The sequence below is a fragment of the Carassius gibelio genome, chromosome A11, assembly GCF_023724105.1.
Source record: "Carassius gibelio isolate Cgi1373 ecotype wild population from Czech Republic chromosome A11, carGib1.2-hapl.c, whole genome shotgun sequence".
NCBI lineage: Eukaryota > Metazoa > Chordata > Actinopteri > Cypriniformes > Cyprinidae > Carassius > Carassius gibelio.
This window is the reverse complement of record NC_068381.1, coordinates 22,369,536-22,387,807: the sequence shown is the minus strand read 5'-3', so window position 1 is coordinate 22,387,807 and position 18,272 is coordinate 22,369,536. Positions and strand designations below refer to the sequence as shown.

The following is an 18,272-nucleotide window of genomic DNA, read 5'->3' as shown; positions in this document are numbered from 1 at the left end:
ACATCATGATTTTCACAATGCATTAGTAAATGTTGAAATTAACATTAGTAAGATTAATAGCTGCTCTACAAGTACATTTTAGTTTGAGCTCATATTAACACAAACCTATTCATTGCCAACAAACGAGTATTTCAGGTCTTTGTAAACCCCATTAGGCCAAAACAAACAAACAAATACACCAAAACTACTTTTTAAATACTACATAAGTGGAAAACACCATTATAATGTATGAACATTTCTAAACGTGTGAGTCAGCGTGTGATTTTCTCACTATGGGAAGCGTGTGCCTTCTGTGTCTCGGTGATGGGAACACAGCGTCTGAAGCTGAGGATCTCTTCTGCTGATCATCATGATTATTACATGGGTTTGTGCTGTGTCAGCACATCCTTTACTCTGTTACTATCAGTCCTCCAGAGACTTCATCCTGCCAAGACGCTTCATGGACAATGCCAAGACATTTCGGAAAATACATTTCACTGCTTTCAAACTCTTTGGAGGAGAGCGGGCCTGGTGTGTTTGTGGAGCGTGGCACACACTGAATCTGTTCTCCGTGTGTCCAAACATGACGAGAGGAATCCCAGCCGTCTCAAGGAGCACACCTGCTCTAATAAAACAATAGCAGTGTCAAACAATGTCTAATAAAGCTCCAGTGTCGACTTGTTAAAGCTTTTTGTTCTGTTAGTCAAAACTGGCAACATGACAGCAGCGTTTCCAGCTCACAGAAGACATCTCAGTGTTCAGATCAAGTTTGGAAATCCTTGTTTCTGGATGATCCCTGGATTTACATCCGCTTTTTACACTGTTTTATAACACTTTCTATGAAGTCTGTATTTATAACACATTATAAGGGTATTCTAATGCATAATGCATTATAAAAACACTTATAATATGTTGTTTCATCTCATAAATAATCATAACAACAATTATAATACATTAAAAAACGTGATTATTTGTGTTATAACGTTTATGAGTATGATTATTTTTAACACGTAAAAAACAGCATGGTAAATCTACAGAATTATAATGGATTATAAATCTCAGATCTCAACATTATTTATTTCAGATCTGTATCTTACTGATATTATAATAAATATAGTTCAAATCAAATGTGCCGTATTACACACTCATCTGATCAGATCTCTGATCTTACAGCTGTTTGAGGAAAACTATTGTTTTTTCGTATTATTATTGTTATAATTATTTATGAGTGGTCTTTGTCTGCTTTAAGTTAACAATAGTGAGATATGAGACGTATAATATATTATAATGATGTGAAATATGATCTATTGTACGTTAAGTGGATGCACTGTTTTCATTATGAGTAATAAATCATCTTCATACTCTTAAAAAATATAAACACAAATAAGTAAATATTATAATGCATAAAAATGTTATGATTACTCATGAGATGATTCAACATATTGTTAGGTTTTTATAATGCATTATGCATTCATTATAATGCCTTAAGAAAACTCTTATAATGTATTATAAACACGGCTTCACAGAAAGTGATATAATACTTTTTTCTTAGTTGTGTTTAATCAGTTTACAAACATTATGGGAATGTTACATTTGTATTTTTTCTTAAAAAATTCTGAAATAAGCAGTAACATTAACAAATAAATACATAAATGAGTCGAACATCACACTGAAACGTTTCAGTGATGTATAAGTAATGTTTTTGAGCTAACACTGAGAATCGTCTCTTGTGTGGATATACTGAGGCTCATCTAGATCTCTACTGAGTCTGTGAAAGTGTGCGTGGTACAGGAGTGGCTCCTGGGGCTTCTGACAAAAGCTGTAAAGTTCACGCCGAACTATCCCAGCCGGTCTCCTCTCCGCCCACGGCCAGAGCTAGAGACACACTGTCACTCACATGCCTTTCATTCTGACAGAAAAACACAGCTAACAAAGCCAGTTAAGCCCTTCTGTCACTGCTTTAGTCCGGTCTGAGGTGTGTGCACCAGGAGGGTTTAATCCCCCAAAATACAACTCTGGGTTTAATACATACGTGTCTGTGTAAAGTCTGTATGTTGAAGATTGAACATGCATTATATACTGTGGAGGCATCAGACAGCAATACCATGATTTAACTTTAATATACCGTCCAGATAACACACATCTGCACGATTATTGTTAAAGATGAAAGCATCTGCTGTGTTCAAACATCTGATAGACGTCTTTGAGATGTCAGTTTATATACAGTCTAAATCATAAACTTATTTGACATCTGATAGGAAACACATCCTATAGATGTATTGCATTTGAGCAAACTCTCTAAAAAATACATCTTGCAGATGTCAAATAGATGTCTCTGTGATTTCAGGACGTGGAAGTGAATGTTTTTACTCAAAAACACCATGGGTAGTTTTTGTCATAGTGACATTTGTATTGGCTATTTGATTATGTGCATACATATACATACAATTAAATTAATTTTGTGCCTGCTAATCGGCCTTTATTGTCAGATGTACCCGTATAATAAAAAATGTTAGGGAAATCCGTCTCTGGTTTATTTGGTAAACATTGCTCTCTGCTGGCTCTTGAAACAAATTACAATGTTTCGCTTTGAATAAAGCGTGGACATATAAATTCGTGATATTTAGCTGTGTGTTTATGCTAAACATCCCTTATTTAATTTGACTAATCTATATCTCACCTGATAATTGATAAATGTTTATTTGGTGCTCTAACCAAGAGCGCTCGGAACCACCGGTGATGTCTCCAGAAGCGCCCGGACGATATTGAGTGCGGCACCGCAGCAGATCACATGGCGTCAGCGCGAGAATCCTGTGCGATGAACACAAGCCTGCGGGGAGATGCGTGATGCTGAGCACGGGATCATGACGGAAGCCGTGTTTCAAGCCCCTAAACGGCGGGCGAAGGTGTACGAGTCGTTTGTAGCTCCTCTCCCCATCTCTCTGGGCGCAGAGGATGAAGAGCCCATCATCTACAGAGCAGACCTCATCAGCCATCATGTCACAGTCACAGATCCTGCTCACATACTGCCTCTGTATGAGAGGGTGGGACACCATAACACAGTAAACCAGACATCTGAGCCCAGTGCCCTTCTCAAACTCTAATGTGTTTCTGTTCCTGAAGGGTTACTTCGGTAAAGGGGTGTTCTCCAGATCCAGACCTGAGCACCAGATCTCTCAGCGGTGGACATGTAGGTATCGAGCTCACTGGAGGCGTTCAAGACCAGAGCCGCATCTAACCATGACTCTTTCATTTGTTTCAGACGTTGGAGACCGATGTCTGCCTGTGATCTCCTCTTCAGAGTAAGAAGGTCTTGACTGTTATTCTCACGTGTGCAGGTGCTTGATGATCAGCGTGTTGGTTTGATTTCCTCCAGATACCAGAAGCGTCTCGGCTGGGCGCGTGCGGCTCTCTTGAAGCAAGGATTGGAGGACGAGTCCGTCAGTCGTGCGTTAGACGCGCTCACAGAACCAGTGGAGCTTGATGTGGAGGAAGAGCAAAGCCATCACTCAGTGGTTGAACAGTCAATGGATGATGATAACTTTGAACATGACAGTCTGGATCAACCTGAACCAGCGAGGTCTCAGCGTGAAGGAAACCCCCTGTATGATCCTCTGGCTGAAGAGTGTCCTGGAGAGCCCAGTGTGAAGAGCAGAAGAGCTGACGGAGATGAGGAGCAGCGGTGCATGAGTTCAGAGCCATCAGACGCTTATCAACACGTGCTGGTGGAGCTCTCTGAAGATGACCTCTCCGGTGGAAATAATACCACTTTATCACTTTCTGAAGGACGTGCCTCTGCTAACGAAGCAGAGAAAATGGTTTGCATCCTTAAAAACCATTTGTTGCACGTTTTGGTGTATTGCAAAAAAAAAAAAAACGTCTAGCGCGTCAAAATCTTTGCTGATGGAGATTTCACCATCTTATTTAGATGTTAGCACATAAACTTTATGTAACTATTATTAACGCTGCACAATTAATTTAATTCACAATCGCGATTACAGTTATGGATGCCACAAATACGTAATCATTTTATGTCCACTTATGTTATTCTGCACGCTTAGGATATGTTTTTTTTTTCTTTCTACGTGTTATCTTAAGGGTTTTTCCATTGTTTTAGTTTTGGTATAACTTACTATACATACATACATATATATATATAATATAATTTAAAGAAGAAACCAATCTGATGTATATCTGACATTTGAGGCTTAATACTATAGAAAAGCACTAAATTATTTTTAGTTCGAGTGTTTTCAGCTTGTTTATTTTTATATAAAACACGGCATGCATCAAACAATGGTAGAAACATCATTCAGTGTAAATTGTGATAATCATAATTAATAATCACAATTACAGTTTCAAGGGAATAATCTAAAATCATGATTTGTCATAATCGTGCAGTCCTAAATACTACAGATGTCACCAGAAACTATAGTTTGGAAGCACTTATATTGGTTTAACTCCAATGACTCCAGTCCTAATCACGTACGGTCCAGTATCAGTCACATCAGCTGGGAAAGCAGTAGAAATGCCTCAGTCACATGTTTCTGAATTAGATCAATGCTTCTAGAAGAGCTTTGGCTTCAGCTGTTCTGGAATGTTTTTATTTTTTCAATGATCGAACCTGTTGGACTCTTTTCTGTGCCAGGAGCAGCAGGGCAGGTTGGTGTGCAGAATAAACCCGTTCCCCATGATGGAGTATCTGCAGCTCAGTTATGAAGAAGTGAGTGACTCTTGGCACTAACCTGAAGGGTCGAGCTCTCCGTGTGACGGATCACATCTGCAGTGTGTTCCCTCCATCACTGTGGTCTCGTCAGGTCTGAGATAAATAGGCAGCGTTATATTTTATTGTTACAGCTGGATATAGTCGAGTGATTTCATTGCCCTGAGCCAATCCAAACACCACAACTGAATCTGTTATCTAGTGTCCTCTGTTAGCTCAGCCTCCCTTAACACCAGCTTACTGAACGCCTCTCACTAACATCAGCACATCCCATCATCCTCCTGGAGACTACACACACCCTCGAGTCCAATCAAAGTTTTCTCACTGGTTATTAATCATCCGGACCGTACGCCTGACCTTTCTCTGACACTGATTTAGGTAACATGCTAACATGAGCTGGTTAGCAGCATGTGCGTGGTCATTTGTGTGCTAACGAGCTGCTGGTCTTTGTTTCAGGCGTTCTTCCTGGTGTACGCTCTGGGCTGCTTGTCGGTTTATTACAGCGGGGTGAGTTGTGCGCGTGGCCAGCGCTGCGTGTCATTTAAAGAGTGATTTCTTGACTGTGAGGATCTGTCTGGATGTGTTTCTGTAGGAGGCTCTGTCGGTGGCTCAGGTTTGGACCATGTTTCGTTCGCTGCAGCCCAACTTCTCCAGCTCCTACGCGGCCTATCACTATTTCCGCAGTAAAGGCTGGGTTCCGAAGTCTGGAATTAAATACGGAACTGATTTAAGTAAAGATTTTCTCACAATATCTCAGCTTTAAACCTGAACTACATCCAACTCCAAGCTGGGTCATTTCATCCATAAATGTTGCAAGCAATTACACATTTCAGTGTTTTTCAGCTTTGCTATGATAACATAACAATTAGACTTTTTTTTACCAAACAGTGTCCTCGTGTGTTTACTCTAGTAATAGCTCTAGTAATTGTTTCAACTCAATTCTGCAACTCAATTGTTAAACTCAATTCTGTTCAAGTTCTCAGAAAACGAGACTTGGGCTGTCTTCATTTGGCATGTCCAGTAAAGGTATTTTGATTTAATAATTGTAATGGAAAGACAAAAACATGTTTTGCAATGCATGCAACATTTACTGCCGTGATGACTGAGTTTAAGATGTGTTGCTCTCCGAGTCTCCTTCTGTTCCAGTGCTGATCCTTTCGTTCTCTCCGTCTAGTGCTCTACCGAAAGGGACCGCCGTTTTATCATGCAAGGTTTGTTCTGAATCAGTCTATGTTGAAAATGCTTGCTGATTTAATGGTGCATCAAGATTCAAAGATAAAGTCCAGAACTTCACATTAAAAATCTCTCTAATGACTCAAATGTTTGCCTATTTATTATGATTGTCAGTGTGCAAATCTGAATCAGTAGCAGCATCCAGGTTTATGCAGTGTGTTTTGATGCTGGCTGTGCTGATGTGTGTGTGTGTGTGTGCAGCTACTCTGTGGTGGTGGACCGCTGTGACGAGTCTCTTCGGCCCTTCAGCTGGAAATCTCTGGCTTCTCTCAGCAGAATCACTGGGAACGTGTCGAAGGTACAGTGGGCAAGCGCTTGATGACAGGAGCGTGATCGTATCCCTGAAGACTGTGTGTGTTTCTAGAGGAGCTATATTTGGTTATTATCAGTCTGTTTTTGACACTTTCCACAAACAAATAGTACAGTTTGGTGTCCCATGGCTTTTTATACCATTCCAAGCACACACGTGTTTTTGGTAACACTTAAAGCCTTTATGTACAGTTACGATCAAATGTATTCAACCCCCTTGACCTGCGTGACTGCCAAGATCATTATTTGATGAAAACGGTTCAACAAAGGCATCAATAAACTATTAGAGAAAGTTTATTAATACACATTTGAGTGATTCTGAAGATATGAAGTTGATCAGTAATAAAAAAAAGTAATAGTTGAATGGGTTGTAAACATTCCTGTATAAAATGATTCAACCCTCCAAAGTCAAATGTGGTGCAGAACCTCATTCTCTAAAACTGCCGATGAACTGTGATATTAAAACCCCTATAACTCTGCCTATAAAGCTATCATAGGTGCTTTTCTTGTTCTAGATCTTCAGAAAACCCTAAAGTTTGTTCTACAGTGTCTGGGGGGGTTGAATAATTTTGATTTAAACTGTATAATCCATTTTAAAGGTTATTATAGAAGTTATTTTGCATTATCTTTTCATAAACAATTGTAAGCAAAGTTCAGATGAATTAGAGTATTTGCAGATTCCTTGTCAGATATGGAATTGTTTGTTTGTATTATAATGTATTATAACTGTGTTTACAGTTATTCACGAGATCACACAATGCATTATAAGGTCAAAACTAAATTTATAATCCACTATATGTAAAGGCTTTAAGTGTTTCTACCTCAGACGTCATGATGTTCTCAACAGTATCCTACAGTTAAGATACAAAAATGCCACCATATTTACTTATTTACCTATTTTTAATTCATTTTAAAATGTATTTGCCCAATATGTGCATGTATAACCTGTTGATTTATTTTATTTTTTTTACTTTTTACAAATAATGAAACTGTAACATTTGAACTTTTCCAAGTACCCATGTTTCATCCACTTATTTTTTATTATCTTTTAAATTATAATTAAAAATGTCAATAACGTGTTTGGTGCGCAGGAGCTGATGCTGTGTTTGGTCATCACTCCGTCAGACGTGACTGAAGACATGCTGTCGTCTCCTGAGTGTCTGAAGAGACTCTCTGTTCAGGTACAGCACTGCAGCGCTCACACTCAGAGATCACTGCACATGTCTGGATCTGCAGCACTCTCTTATCTGTTCCAGGAGGTCCTCGTGAGCAGATGGGTCTCCTCCAGAGAGCGCACTGAACAGGAGGACATCTAGACATTCTGTGTCCAGATCAAACTGCCATGGATATTTTCTTTAATAAAGAGTGTTCAGCGGTAAATAAACTCCTCAAACTGAAGATCAGCTGAGTCTGTTGTGTTTCATGAATGTCAGATTCTGCTTTACAAAACGTATTAATGAGAGAAGCTTTACAGATGTGGCTCTTCAGCTCCTACGAGTGCAGATTAATAGACATCATTCATTCAAATATCACCTTGATGCAAGATGTGTGAAGAATGATCTTTAAATCTGTTACTTATTTTAATGCAATTCGCAATTGTTGTACTGTGTAATATTTAATAGGTCACATATGTCTTATTTTTATTAACTTTTGCTAATTTCAACTACAACGTGCATCATTTTAATTTAGTTTAACTTGATCAAAACCAGCTCAAACTGAAATAAAAATGATACAGACATTAAAAAAAATGCAAAAAAAAAAAAAGAAAACTCATTCAAGAATCAAAAATAATATATAGACTGCCAAGCTTGGGATATATTTTTAATGTTTTAGTAAGAAGTTTTCTGCTCACCAAGGCTGCATTTATTTGATCAAAAATGCAGTAAAATTGTGAAATATTATTACAATGTAAAACAGTTTTCTTTGTGAATATTAGTTAAAAATGTGATTAAATCTGTATTTTCAGCATCATTCCTCCAGTCTTCAGTGTCACATGATCTTCAGAAATCAGAATAATATGATGATTTACTGCTCAAGAAACATTTCTGATTATTATCAGTGTTGAACACAGTTGTGCTGCTTCATAAATTATATTTTTCAGGATGAACAGAAAGCTCAAAAGAGCAGCATTTATTAAATTTATTTATTTGCAATATTTTGTCCTTCCTGCCTCTTTGGGGTGGGTTAATGCGTCCTTGCTGAATAAATGTGACTTTCACGAATAATTATAATCTCATAAACTCACCCACGATGTGATGTTCCGTGAATAAATCCTGGGCCGTGTGTCCATTTCTGATCGGACAGGTGCTTTTAAAGTCCAGATCTGAGAGAGATGCATGAGGAGTCTGGATCTGAACCTGAACGATTCGTTCGAAAGAACCGAGTCGCGGAGACGAGTCGCTCTAAGCATCGCTAGGCGGAAGCATCGATCAGCGTCGCGCGCCGCAGCCGGTGGTATTTTCAGGTTGCACAAAACCGTGGAGACTGTAACATTTCACAGAAAAACATCAGACTGGTAGCCGGATAAAACATGTCAACGAAACAAGTGACCTGCAGGTAAAGAAACACCACACCGTCACGAGACAGACGCTAAAGCCTCGCTGTGATTGAGAAGGGCATTGATAATATCAGCATGACTTTCACATGAGAGAAAATGGTGCAGCTGGATTGACGCATGTGCAAACCTCCTTCATCCTTCACATGCACGCGTTCATCTGTGCTCTCTGTCCTCTCACTGCAGCAGCAGTGTGTGGACTGATGCTCCTCTCTCCTCTCTCTCTCCTCTCTCTCTCTCTCTCTCTCGTCTCGTGTCCGCAGGTATTTCCTGCACGGTGTGTGTCGCGAGGGCAGCAGGTGTATGTTCTCTCATGATCTGGCCACAAGCAAACCTTCGACCATCTGTAAATACTACCAGAGAGGCGTGTGTGCGTATGGAGACCGATGCAGGTGCGTGACTTCAGTCTCTGATGACCATGTCTCAGTCAAACCTGATGTATGACTCTTCATCATCATTCAGCCCCGACTAAGTGTTCTGATCTACGATATATAGAGGATTATAACAGAAATGTGTTAGTAATGCACAGTGGAATGTACTGCTCAATGCTAATGATGATGATGATGATGATAATAATATTGCAGTTTATTGAAACGCAGAGAAGCTGACAGGGTTCTTCACTAAAGCCTGCCAAAATAAAACTTAATTCTAGCGTCTAATAAACTACCATCACACAAAAGAGTGGGCATTTGAAGTTAATAATATTATTTATAATAATAACAACAGTAATGCAATTTATTAAAACATTATTGTTAATGAATATCACACAATGTTTCATCCTTGTTTTAATTTAATAAAGCATAATCATGCCAAAAAAAAATTAATTATAAAATTTTTATCACAATACACAGCATTCACAGGTTTTTGAACAGTAAGAGCTTACTTTTTTTTTAAGCTTCTTCTGCTCAGAAACGCTGCATTTATTTAATCCAAAATACAGTAAAATTGTGAAATATTTGTATTTTTTAAAATAACAGTTTTCTGTGTGAATATCTGTTAAAATGAAATTTATTTCTGTGATGCACAGCTGTATTTTCAGCATCATTCCTCCAGTCTCCAGTGTTACATGATCTTCAGAAATCATTCTGATATACTGATTTACTTTCACAAAATATTATCACAATATATAAAAATATTTCACAAAATTAACACTTTTGCTGAGTTTTGGATCAAATAAATGCAGGCTTGCTGAGCAGAAGAGAAACATTAAAACTCGGTGACTGTTGTTTCTAGGAAACTCAATGTTTATTTGTTTAAAGTCAGGGTAGAGTGGCCCATGTTTGTTATCAGAGATGTGTCAGCATGTGTAGTGTGTCTGCTGTGTGTTTTCTGCTAGATATGATCATGTCAGACCCCCCGGGCGCGGCGGCGGCCCCCCATCATCAGATCAGCCCAGCAGAAGCAGCAGCAGCAGCAGCGCAGGAGCCTCGGCCCCGGGCCCCGGCCCCTCATCTAACACAAGCAGACCTGCCAAGAGACCTGTGGTGCTGCGAGACAGAGGTGCACACACACCTGCGCTCACACAGCTGAGAGTACAGTACTGTGATGATGATGATGATGATGATGAGATGTCTGCTGTGTTTCAGCGCTGGGCTCCGACAGCAGAGAGGGGCCCGAGCTGAGGGACTGCTGGGACGACAAGCCTCACACTTACCTGGACGCCATCTGCTCGGGGCTGGAGAGTTCGGCCGGCCCCGTCCCGTATCCTGACGCCGCTCAGCAGCCGCAGCTCTGCCCTTACCTGGCGGCCGGACACTGTCACTACGGCGACCGCTGCCCGTATCTCCACGGAGACATGTGTGACATCTGTCGGCTGCAGGTTCTGCATCCACACGACGCTGAACAGAGAGCAGCGCACGAGAAGGTGTGCCTGTCACTGCACATTTCCATTTCACATTTAATCATTAAACAGAGGAGGACTAGAAGCATTCAAGCATTCAGAACCAACACAAGAGTGATGACATACGAGTGCAGTGACAGTCACCGTTAGCCTAGCGAGAATACGTAAGAGAAGAGTTCATAAATAAAACAAGGAGATGAGATGAGAGTAGTGCTAGAGTTAGAGGGTCAGGTGAAGATGATTCATAATAATAAAGATGAATACTATTTATTGAAACGCAGAAACTCAAAGAAAAAAACTCGGCAAAATAAAGGTTTGGTTTAAATTGAGGATGTTGCAACTAAATTAATGCAATTTATTAAAACAATATTTTTAAGGAATATTACGTACGTTTTTATTTTTATTTTTTTTATTTACACAGTAAATTTGTAAAAGAAATTGCTGGAGGCCTGTCGCACCTCCTATGGTGGACTATGCATGGCAGGGGCATCCTCTTCCTAAACCTGACCGCATGGGTAACCCAGAACATCTCCTGGTGGAGGGCAGTGAATAGGGACATCTCCCTGACACTCCCTGCAGCAAAACCTAATTAGATGTTACTCCCCAAGCCTTATCTTATCGTTTCAGCCAGAGCCAATGGCTTGTTTCTCCGCTTCCTCAGAGAGCTCTTTGGTGGATCTGCTCAGTGTGGCTCCCTGTAGTCCCAGGTCCTTGAGCAGGCATGATATTGATCTGCCCATAAAGCCTCTGGCTCCCACCTCCACCGGGTACAGCCTCACACTCCATCCACTTTATCTGCACTCCGCAACCAAGTCTGCATACTTCGCCTTCTTTCTCTCGTAAGCAGCTTCCTCCCATGGCACTGTCAGCTCGATCACCATCACTGACTTCACAGCTGCAGACCGGAGCAGCACGTCTGGTCTTACTGTGGTGCTGCACATCTCCTGTGGGGACTGGAGCTGCCTTCTCAGGTCTACTTCTATCTTCCACACTGCCCCTGGTGTTAATAGCTTAGCGGGTGGTCTCTTGCTGGTATGCATTATGGGTTCCCCCTGCCTGAGGAAGTGGATCCTACATCGACTCTCTAATGGACTCTGATTATTTGCCTCCTGCCGACTGCACTTGGTCATGCCGCCATCTGAGCCGACCCTGTGTCAGTGCTGTTTTACCGCCCGACAGAGAACGCTGGAGTGAGGCATTGATGGTCCCGCAGAAGTCACAGGATTGGTGGAGGTTTTTAGGGCTTGGTAGGGTGTCGTATGTTGCCCTAATGAGGAAACTGAGCCAGGCCTGTGGCAGTTTCCAGAACTCTGCCCAGCTGATTGCTCGGCTCGCGACACCCTCTCAAGTTGTCCGCTGCCCCTGTGCCACAGACCTTACTCTGAGTTCCTCCTGCTCAATCCTGGTGACCTCTGCAACAACTAGGTCCTTCCTCTCCTTCCTACTTGCCTTGGACCAAAGGATGGGTAGCTCCCTCCTTCCTACTTGCCTGTCCTCCCTGTCTGGACCGTGCCCACAATTTGTTGATCTTCCTATCACCCTCTGCACCTTCTCCTTAGCTCTCCATTTCCTTTCCAGTCTCAACTCTGGCATCTGCATCAGCCACTGCCCTGTCGGAGGAATCCCTTAAATCCATCCCCAGCATTGCCTTCTCCTGCCTATAGCCCAAGGTGATGGATTTCTGGGATAGCTAAAGTGAATTACATCTATACAAACCAGCAGCTGAGAAACACCGTGGTAGGCTGAGCCATTTGCAGATGAAAGAGTTAGCTTTCGCCTCCATCTGGCTTACTTCTGTTGAGGCGACTTAGCACAGCTTCAGAGGCCACATCACCCTTGGGTACAAGGTGAAGTTATAACACCACACCTTGTCATTTCCAGGTAGCTGGCTTGCGTCAATCTTGGACAGGCCTTCTGACCACTACTGAAGGATGTATTTCCCCATATCCTTGTCTGAGAGACCGGATGTATAAAGTCTTCCCTGGCTTTGGATGGGCTGATCCCTACTTCCAGTTGTTGCCAACCAGTGGTGACTTTCTTCAGTGCAAAACACATGTGCATGTCCTGGTAGTAGTTCATGATCACGGTCCTGATGTGGTCTGGGATGTAGAAGAATCCCAAAGCATAGGCTATGAACAGGTGTGGCACTGACCCATAGGCATTGGCTAGGTCTAGCCACATAATGTGCAGATCTTTCTTCTCCCTCTTGGTGGATTGGGTCTGTTCCCAAATCATGGAAGCATGCTCTACACAGCCAGGAAAGCCTGGGATCCCAGCTTTCTGACAGCTGGTATCGATGTGGTTGTTCTCCATGAGGTAGGTGGTCATTCTTCTTGCAATCACTGAGATATTTCCCCTCCGCATTCAGTAGAGCTATGCTCCTGAACTGCTCAATGGTCTTTGCATTCTGTTGTTTGGAAATAGAGACTGCCTCGGCCACTCAGATGTATGCTTCGTCCAGGGGTGCTTCTCAATTCTTATTTGTGCATCCTCGTTTCCTTTCCTCACTTCCTTTCCTCGTGTCTTAGCTCCACCTCTTCAGGATGCAAGGGAAGGACGCAAGTTTAAGACATTCATAATAAATATTAATAAAGCTAGATGCCCTGTCTGAAATATATGACATGCATGGTTGGTTTGAAGTAAAAAGGTAAAATTATAAATAAAAAATATTACAACAGATGTGAAGGGGGAGGAGAATTTATATGTGCATCATGTTAAGTCGATAAAAGACTTCCGCATAGGATACACCTGTGTACCCTCGCTCATCGCTCCTCATGAAGCCTCCTCGATCCTCGCCTCCTCACGGTGCAATTAGAGAATTGAGATGTCCTTCAAGATGGCTGTGCTCGATCGGTTTCTGGGTCATAGGATGGAGGAGCGAGGAGACGAGGAGGGATATTGAGAAGCACCCTAGGTGATTCTCATCAGGGACCACAACAGCTTCAGCACTCCTGGGCAGCTCTTATACAGCTTGTACGGTACTCCATTCAGGCCTGGAGCTGAAGCAGATCTTGCCCTCCGGATCACCTGCCTGATCTCGCTGAACTTTGGTGGTGATGCGTCTAACAGGGCTGATGTTTCTGAGGGTCTTGGCATGTACCCTAGTGAATCTGGTGGTTTGTTCCTTGCTGGGTGACTGATCTCTTTCATCCACTCAGATGTTCATCCAACTTTCTCCCCTCCTCAGCCTCATTGGCCTTTGGGCCCCTGATCTTGTTCCTTCCGAGTGGGTCCTTCAGGTTCCTGTCCCTTTGGCTCCCCTCTGTTCTTGGGGGTGCTACAGAGTTCACTTCTTGGGGTTCGTCAACATCCCTTCCTCCTCCTCCTTGTTTTTCTCCTGCTCTGCCTCTGCAACATTGGGCCCGGTGGCACTGTGGTTGTAAACCCGGCCTTCGATCCCATTTGTCTGACCTGCCCTTACCATCAGGCTACCACCACCACACTTATTCTTCTTTCCCATGTGGATGTGAAGTCCCCTCAAAGTCGTTCTATTTCCCAGCCACACCCACACCTCCTTGGGATCTTCTCTTTTTCATATATGTGTGTGTGTGTGTGTGTACAGTAATATAAATGAATGTATTAATATTTAAGTATTACTTAAGTTTAGTTATGTTACATGCTAATTCTATCATAGTTAATTTTCATAATTTTCATTGTGCTTTCAGCGTCACTGCAACACTTTCTGATTATCATAACTTATTTGACTTGATCAAACTTTGAAATATTATGATTTATCTCAAAACTAGTTACATTTGTGTTAACACATAGTTTATAACAGATGATTTGGAAAATTGAAGGAGAAAACTCTTAGTTGAACTGAAGATGCTGTCCCCAGATGTGCATGACGGCGTTCGAGCTGGACATGGAGCGAGCGTTTGCGGCGCAGCAGAGTCAGGACAAGCAGTGTAAGATCTGTCTGGACGTGGTGTATGAGAAGGTGTCTCCGTCCGAGCGGCGCTTCGGCATCCTCTCCAGCTGCTGCCACACGTACTGCTTGAGCTGCATCCGCCAGTGGCGCTGCGCAGAGCAGTTCCAGAACCAGATCCGCAAGTGAGTGTGTGTGTGTGTGCGTGTGTGTGTGAGAGAGTGAGTGTATGTGTGTGTGTGTGTGTGTGTGTGTGGGTGTGAGAGAGTGAGTGTATGTGTGTGTGGGTGTGAGAGAGTGAGTGTATGTGTGTGTGGGTGTGTGTGTGTGTGTGAGAGAGTGAGTGTGAGAGTGTGAGTGTGAGAGTGTGAGAGAGCGTGTGTGTGTGAGAGAGAGAGAGAGAGAGAGAGAGAGAGAGTGTGTGTGTGTGTGTGTGTGTGTGTGTGAGAGTGTGTGTGTGTGTGTGTGTGTGAGAGAGTGAGTGTGAGAGTGTGAGTGTGAGAGTGTGAGAGAGCGTGTGTGTGTGAGAGAGAGAGAGAGAGAGAGAGAGAGTGTGTGTGTGTGTGTGTGTGTGGGTGTGAGAGTGTGTGTGTGTGTGTGGGTGTGAGAGAGTGAGTGTATGTGTGTGTGGGTGTGAGAGAGTGAGTGTATGTGTGTGTGGGTGTGTGTGTGTGTGTGAGAGAGTGAGTGTGAGAGTGTGAGAGAGCGTGTGTGTGTGAGAGAGAGAGAGAGAGAGAGAGAGAGTGTGTGTGTGTGTGTGTGTGTGTGTGAGAGAGTGTGAGAGAGTGTGTGTGTGAGTCTGTGAGCGAGAGAGAGAGTGTGTGTGTGTGTGTGTGTGTGTGTGTGAGAGTGTGAGAGAGTGTGTGTGTGAGTCTGTGAGAGAGAGAGAGAGTGTGTGTGTGTGTGTGTGTGTGTGAGAGTGTGAGAGAGTGTGTGTGTGAGTCTGTGAGAGAGAGAGAGAGTGTGTGTGTGTGTGTGTGTGTGTGTGTGTGAGTGTGAGAGAGTGTGTGTGTGAGTCTGTGAGAGAGAGAGAGAGTGTGTGTGTGTGTGTGTGTGTGTGTGTGCCGCGGACTGACTCCAGCTGACTGTGTGCAGGTCCTGTCCCGAGTGCCGTGTGGTGTCTGAGTTCGTCATCCCCAGTGTGTACTGGGTGGAAGACCAGGAGGAGAAGAACCGGCTCATCGAGGAGTTCAAGTCTGGAGTCAGGTGTGTATGAAACGCTTGCCACCTCACAACTTTACCTTGACGCAAGTTTACAAAATAACTGCCAATATACCCACTGGATTTCTAGCTTTATTTTTAGAAAAATATCATGTTTTGCACCAGAATCGTGTTTTTATTCTTATCAATGCATTTTGAGCAAACAGTCAGTAGTACGCAGTAGGGCTGGGCGATATATCTAACGATATGATAATGCTCATCTAGTCAGTTAATCTAAAAGAGCCGTAGATCACCTTCTATAATGAACGTGATATTGTGTAGCTTGTCAGGGATCTACGGCTCTGTCTATTAAGTGCCGGTTCATTTGAAAGCAGGTGATGGCGAATTAGCGGTAATCAGGGAACCAGATTTACTGACTAGATGTGCGTGATCATATCGTTAGATATATCGCCCAGCCCTAGCACACAGCATCATTTTAGTATCACTGAGATGCTATTATAGGTTTTTTATTTTTATGAGTAATTCGTATTTTTTTTATTTCAATAAAAAAAACTTTTTTATTATTTTATTTTAAAAAATATATATATGTGTATATATAACGACAACACTTTACAGTAAAGTTCCATTTGTTAACATTGGATAACCACAACAGCACAGCGGAGGTTATTCTGTGATAACAACCAGCTGGATGTACATTATCCCAGTTATTACACAGCTGCTTTCCTCATACGTGAATAACTAGACACAAAATAATGATTTGTATTGAAACATTTGAACGTAAAGCTTTACACAGCATTTCACAAGTGAAAACTTTGTATGAAAACGAATGAAAATGTTTTAAACTCTTACTAGTTTATCTAGTAATCAATTAAAGCGTCAGTCATCGCAGAATGACAACAGCTCTGTTAGTATGAAACGAGAGCGAGTCCACGATACCAAGATGACTTAAATAAATAATTCTACACATAATATTGAATTGAGTTTGAATATTTTATTATCTAAACAGCCTTGTAATGGTGTCATGTAATGGACCTGAGATATGTTTATTTTGTTTATTTTAACTTTTTTATTGCTTTGGTTTCAGTTAACGATAAGAAGAAGCTGATGAATGAATCAGATGATAATGCAGTGAATCAGTCTTCAGATCAGGGCTGTGATTGAACGCACACTTTAAAGAGCAGCTGAATCAGAAATCAATAGAGTTTGAGGGGAAAGGTGAAATGTTTGGGGTCTTCCCATAATGCCTTTCATCTGTCTTTGATCTGCATTCAGTCCAGTAGCTGTTTTCATCCATCCATCCGTTTATTTATTTATCTGTATATCATATTGACAGCATGCAGACGGATTTCTCTGACCGTTCAAACCCGTGTTTGTTGTTTATTTGTGGTCATCTGTTCGAATGTGTTTCTGTTTTGGCAGTAAGAAGCCCTGCAAATACTTCGATCAGGGCAGAGGAACGTGTCCGTTCGGAGGAAAGTGTTTCTACATGCATGCGTATGCCGACGGGACACGAGCCGAACCAGACAAACCCCGCAAACAGCTGAGCGCAGAGGGGAGCGTGCGGGTAACACACACACACACACACACGCGTCATGTGACTCAAAACTAGCTAGTGCTAGATGTGTCCGAGGAAATACTTCACAAGAGTGTAACATCTCTCTCTCTGTCTCAGTTTCTGAACTCTGTGCGTCTGTGGGACTTCATCGAGGAGCGCGAGCACCGTGGGACGGCGCAGGACGAGGACGAGGTCAATGAGCTGGGCGAGCTCTTCATGCAGCTGTCAGGAGCCGGAGCCGGAGACCAGAGCGACACGGCCGCCTCACACTGATCACACGACTGTCCTCAAACATCCGGCCCACGAACCTGCGTCCACAGCTCAGCCACAAGTGCTCAAGCATTACTGCATCATGTGAATCTGGAGTTAGAGCAGCTTGGTGGCGGCTGTAGGCTGACGTATTGCATTGGGATTTCACCAGATTTTTAACGTAAAGTCCAAAGACGAATGTATGATGAAAACATTACTAAAATAAATTCTCAGATGCACTCAAATAGTGTGTGAAGTGTGTTACAGAAACACAGTTAGTGTAAAAACAAAACAAAAAAAATTAAATTAGTGATTGTCACACTTAGTTCAGACAACATTCATAACTTTATAACTTTTGGGCATCATGCAATATTGCTGTGGTTAAAAAAAAAAAGAAACGGTAGCCATTGATTCGTCAGATTGATTCTCGTTCTGATATCATTGTGCTGAATTCACTCATCTGATCATGGGTCATTATATTGTGTTTTCTCAAGTGTATTGTTGAGTGACGCTGGAGGGAGTGTAATAAAGCGTTTAGTGAACGACTGCCTGTGTGTGTTTCTGAAACCATGCACAAATACACTGAATTCCTTCAAACCCTGCGTATGATGATAACCAGAGATTAATAACCAGCTCTAAAGGGCACTAATATTTCCTCATCAATGGTTTGGTGAAAGGAGGAGCTTCACCTTCTTGTAAAGTGCTCATTCACCGCAGCAGGCTTAAATATTTATGTGTTTATGATAGAAACATGAATGCTTTGATGTTTGACAGGGGAGAAAATGTCTTGAAGACTTGAAGCAC

At 42.2% G+C, this 18,272-nt stretch overlaps 2 protein-coding genes across 3 annotated transcripts; both read left to right on the top strand.

The window, feature by feature from the left end:
* The first annotated feature begins 2,718 nt into the window (after positions 1–2,718).
* On the top strand, positions 2,719–7,642 carry tsen2 (TSEN2 tRNA splicing endonuclease subunit). Of its 2 annotated transcripts, XM_052610471.1 has the most exons (11): positions 2,721–3,023; positions 3,103–3,169; positions 3,242–3,281; positions 3,356–3,797; positions 4,628–4,702; positions 5,159–5,209; positions 5,295–5,433; positions 5,877–5,913; positions 6,137–6,233; positions 7,336–7,425; positions 7,501–7,642. In XM_052610471.1, the coding sequence occupies exons 1-11, from the start codon at positions 2,820–2,822 to the stop codon at positions 7,558–7,560; spliced, it is 1,302 nt and encodes a 433-aa protein (XP_052466431.1). In that variant the 5' UTR covers positions 2,721–2,819; the 3' UTR covers positions 7,561–7,642. The 2 variants fall into 2 exon arrangements, with proteins under 2 accessions (XP_052466433.1, XP_052466431.1); XM_052610473.1 differs by lacking the exon at positions 4,628–4,702 and having other exon boundaries at positions 2,719–3,023.
* Positions 7,643–8,640: 998 nt separating this feature from the next.
* On the top strand, positions 8,641–18,010 carry mkrn2 (makorin, ring finger protein, 2). Its single transcript, XM_052610474.1, has 8 exons — positions 8,641–8,800; positions 9,062–9,190; positions 10,135–10,298; positions 10,385–10,662; positions 14,474–14,688; positions 15,599–15,709; positions 17,084–17,228; positions 17,337–18,010. Exons 1-8 carry the CDS (start codon positions 8,775–8,777, stop codon positions 17,490–17,492), a joined length of 1,224 nt encoding a protein of 407 aa, XP_052466434.1. The 5' UTR covers positions 8,641–8,774; the 3' UTR covers positions 17,493–18,010.
* The last annotated feature ends 262 nt before the right edge of the window (positions 18,011–18,272 follow it).

What these genes read in the sequence shown, in the direction of transcription:
- tsen2 (XM_052610471.1), top strand. Translation starts at nt 2,820, where the DNA reads ATGCGTGATGCTGAGCACGGGATCATGACGGAAGCCGTGTTTCAAGCC. An exon ending in TGCAGCTCAGTTATGAAGAA is followed by an intron (nt 4,703 to 5,158) that starts GTGAGTGACTCT and finishes TCTTTGTTTCAG; the next exon opens with GCGTTCTTCCTGGTGTACGC. An exon ending in CCGCCGTTTTATCATGCAAG is followed by an intron (nt 5,914 to 6,136) that starts GTTTGTTCTGAA and finishes GTGTGTGTGCAG; the next exon opens with CTACTCTGTGGTGGTGGACC.
- mkrn2 (XM_052610474.1), top strand. Translation starts at nt 8,775, where the DNA reads ATGTCAACGAAACAAGTGACCTGCAG. An exon ending in ACGAAACAAGTGACCTGCAG is followed by an intron (nt 8,801 to 9,061) that starts GTAAAGAAACAC and finishes TCGTGTCCGCAG; the next exon opens with GTATTTCCTGCACGGTGTGT. An exon ending in TTCCAGAACCAGATCCGCAA is followed by an intron (nt 14,689 to 15,598) that starts GTGAGTGTGTGT and finishes GACTGTGTGCAG; the next exon opens with GTCCTGTCCCGAGTGCCGTG.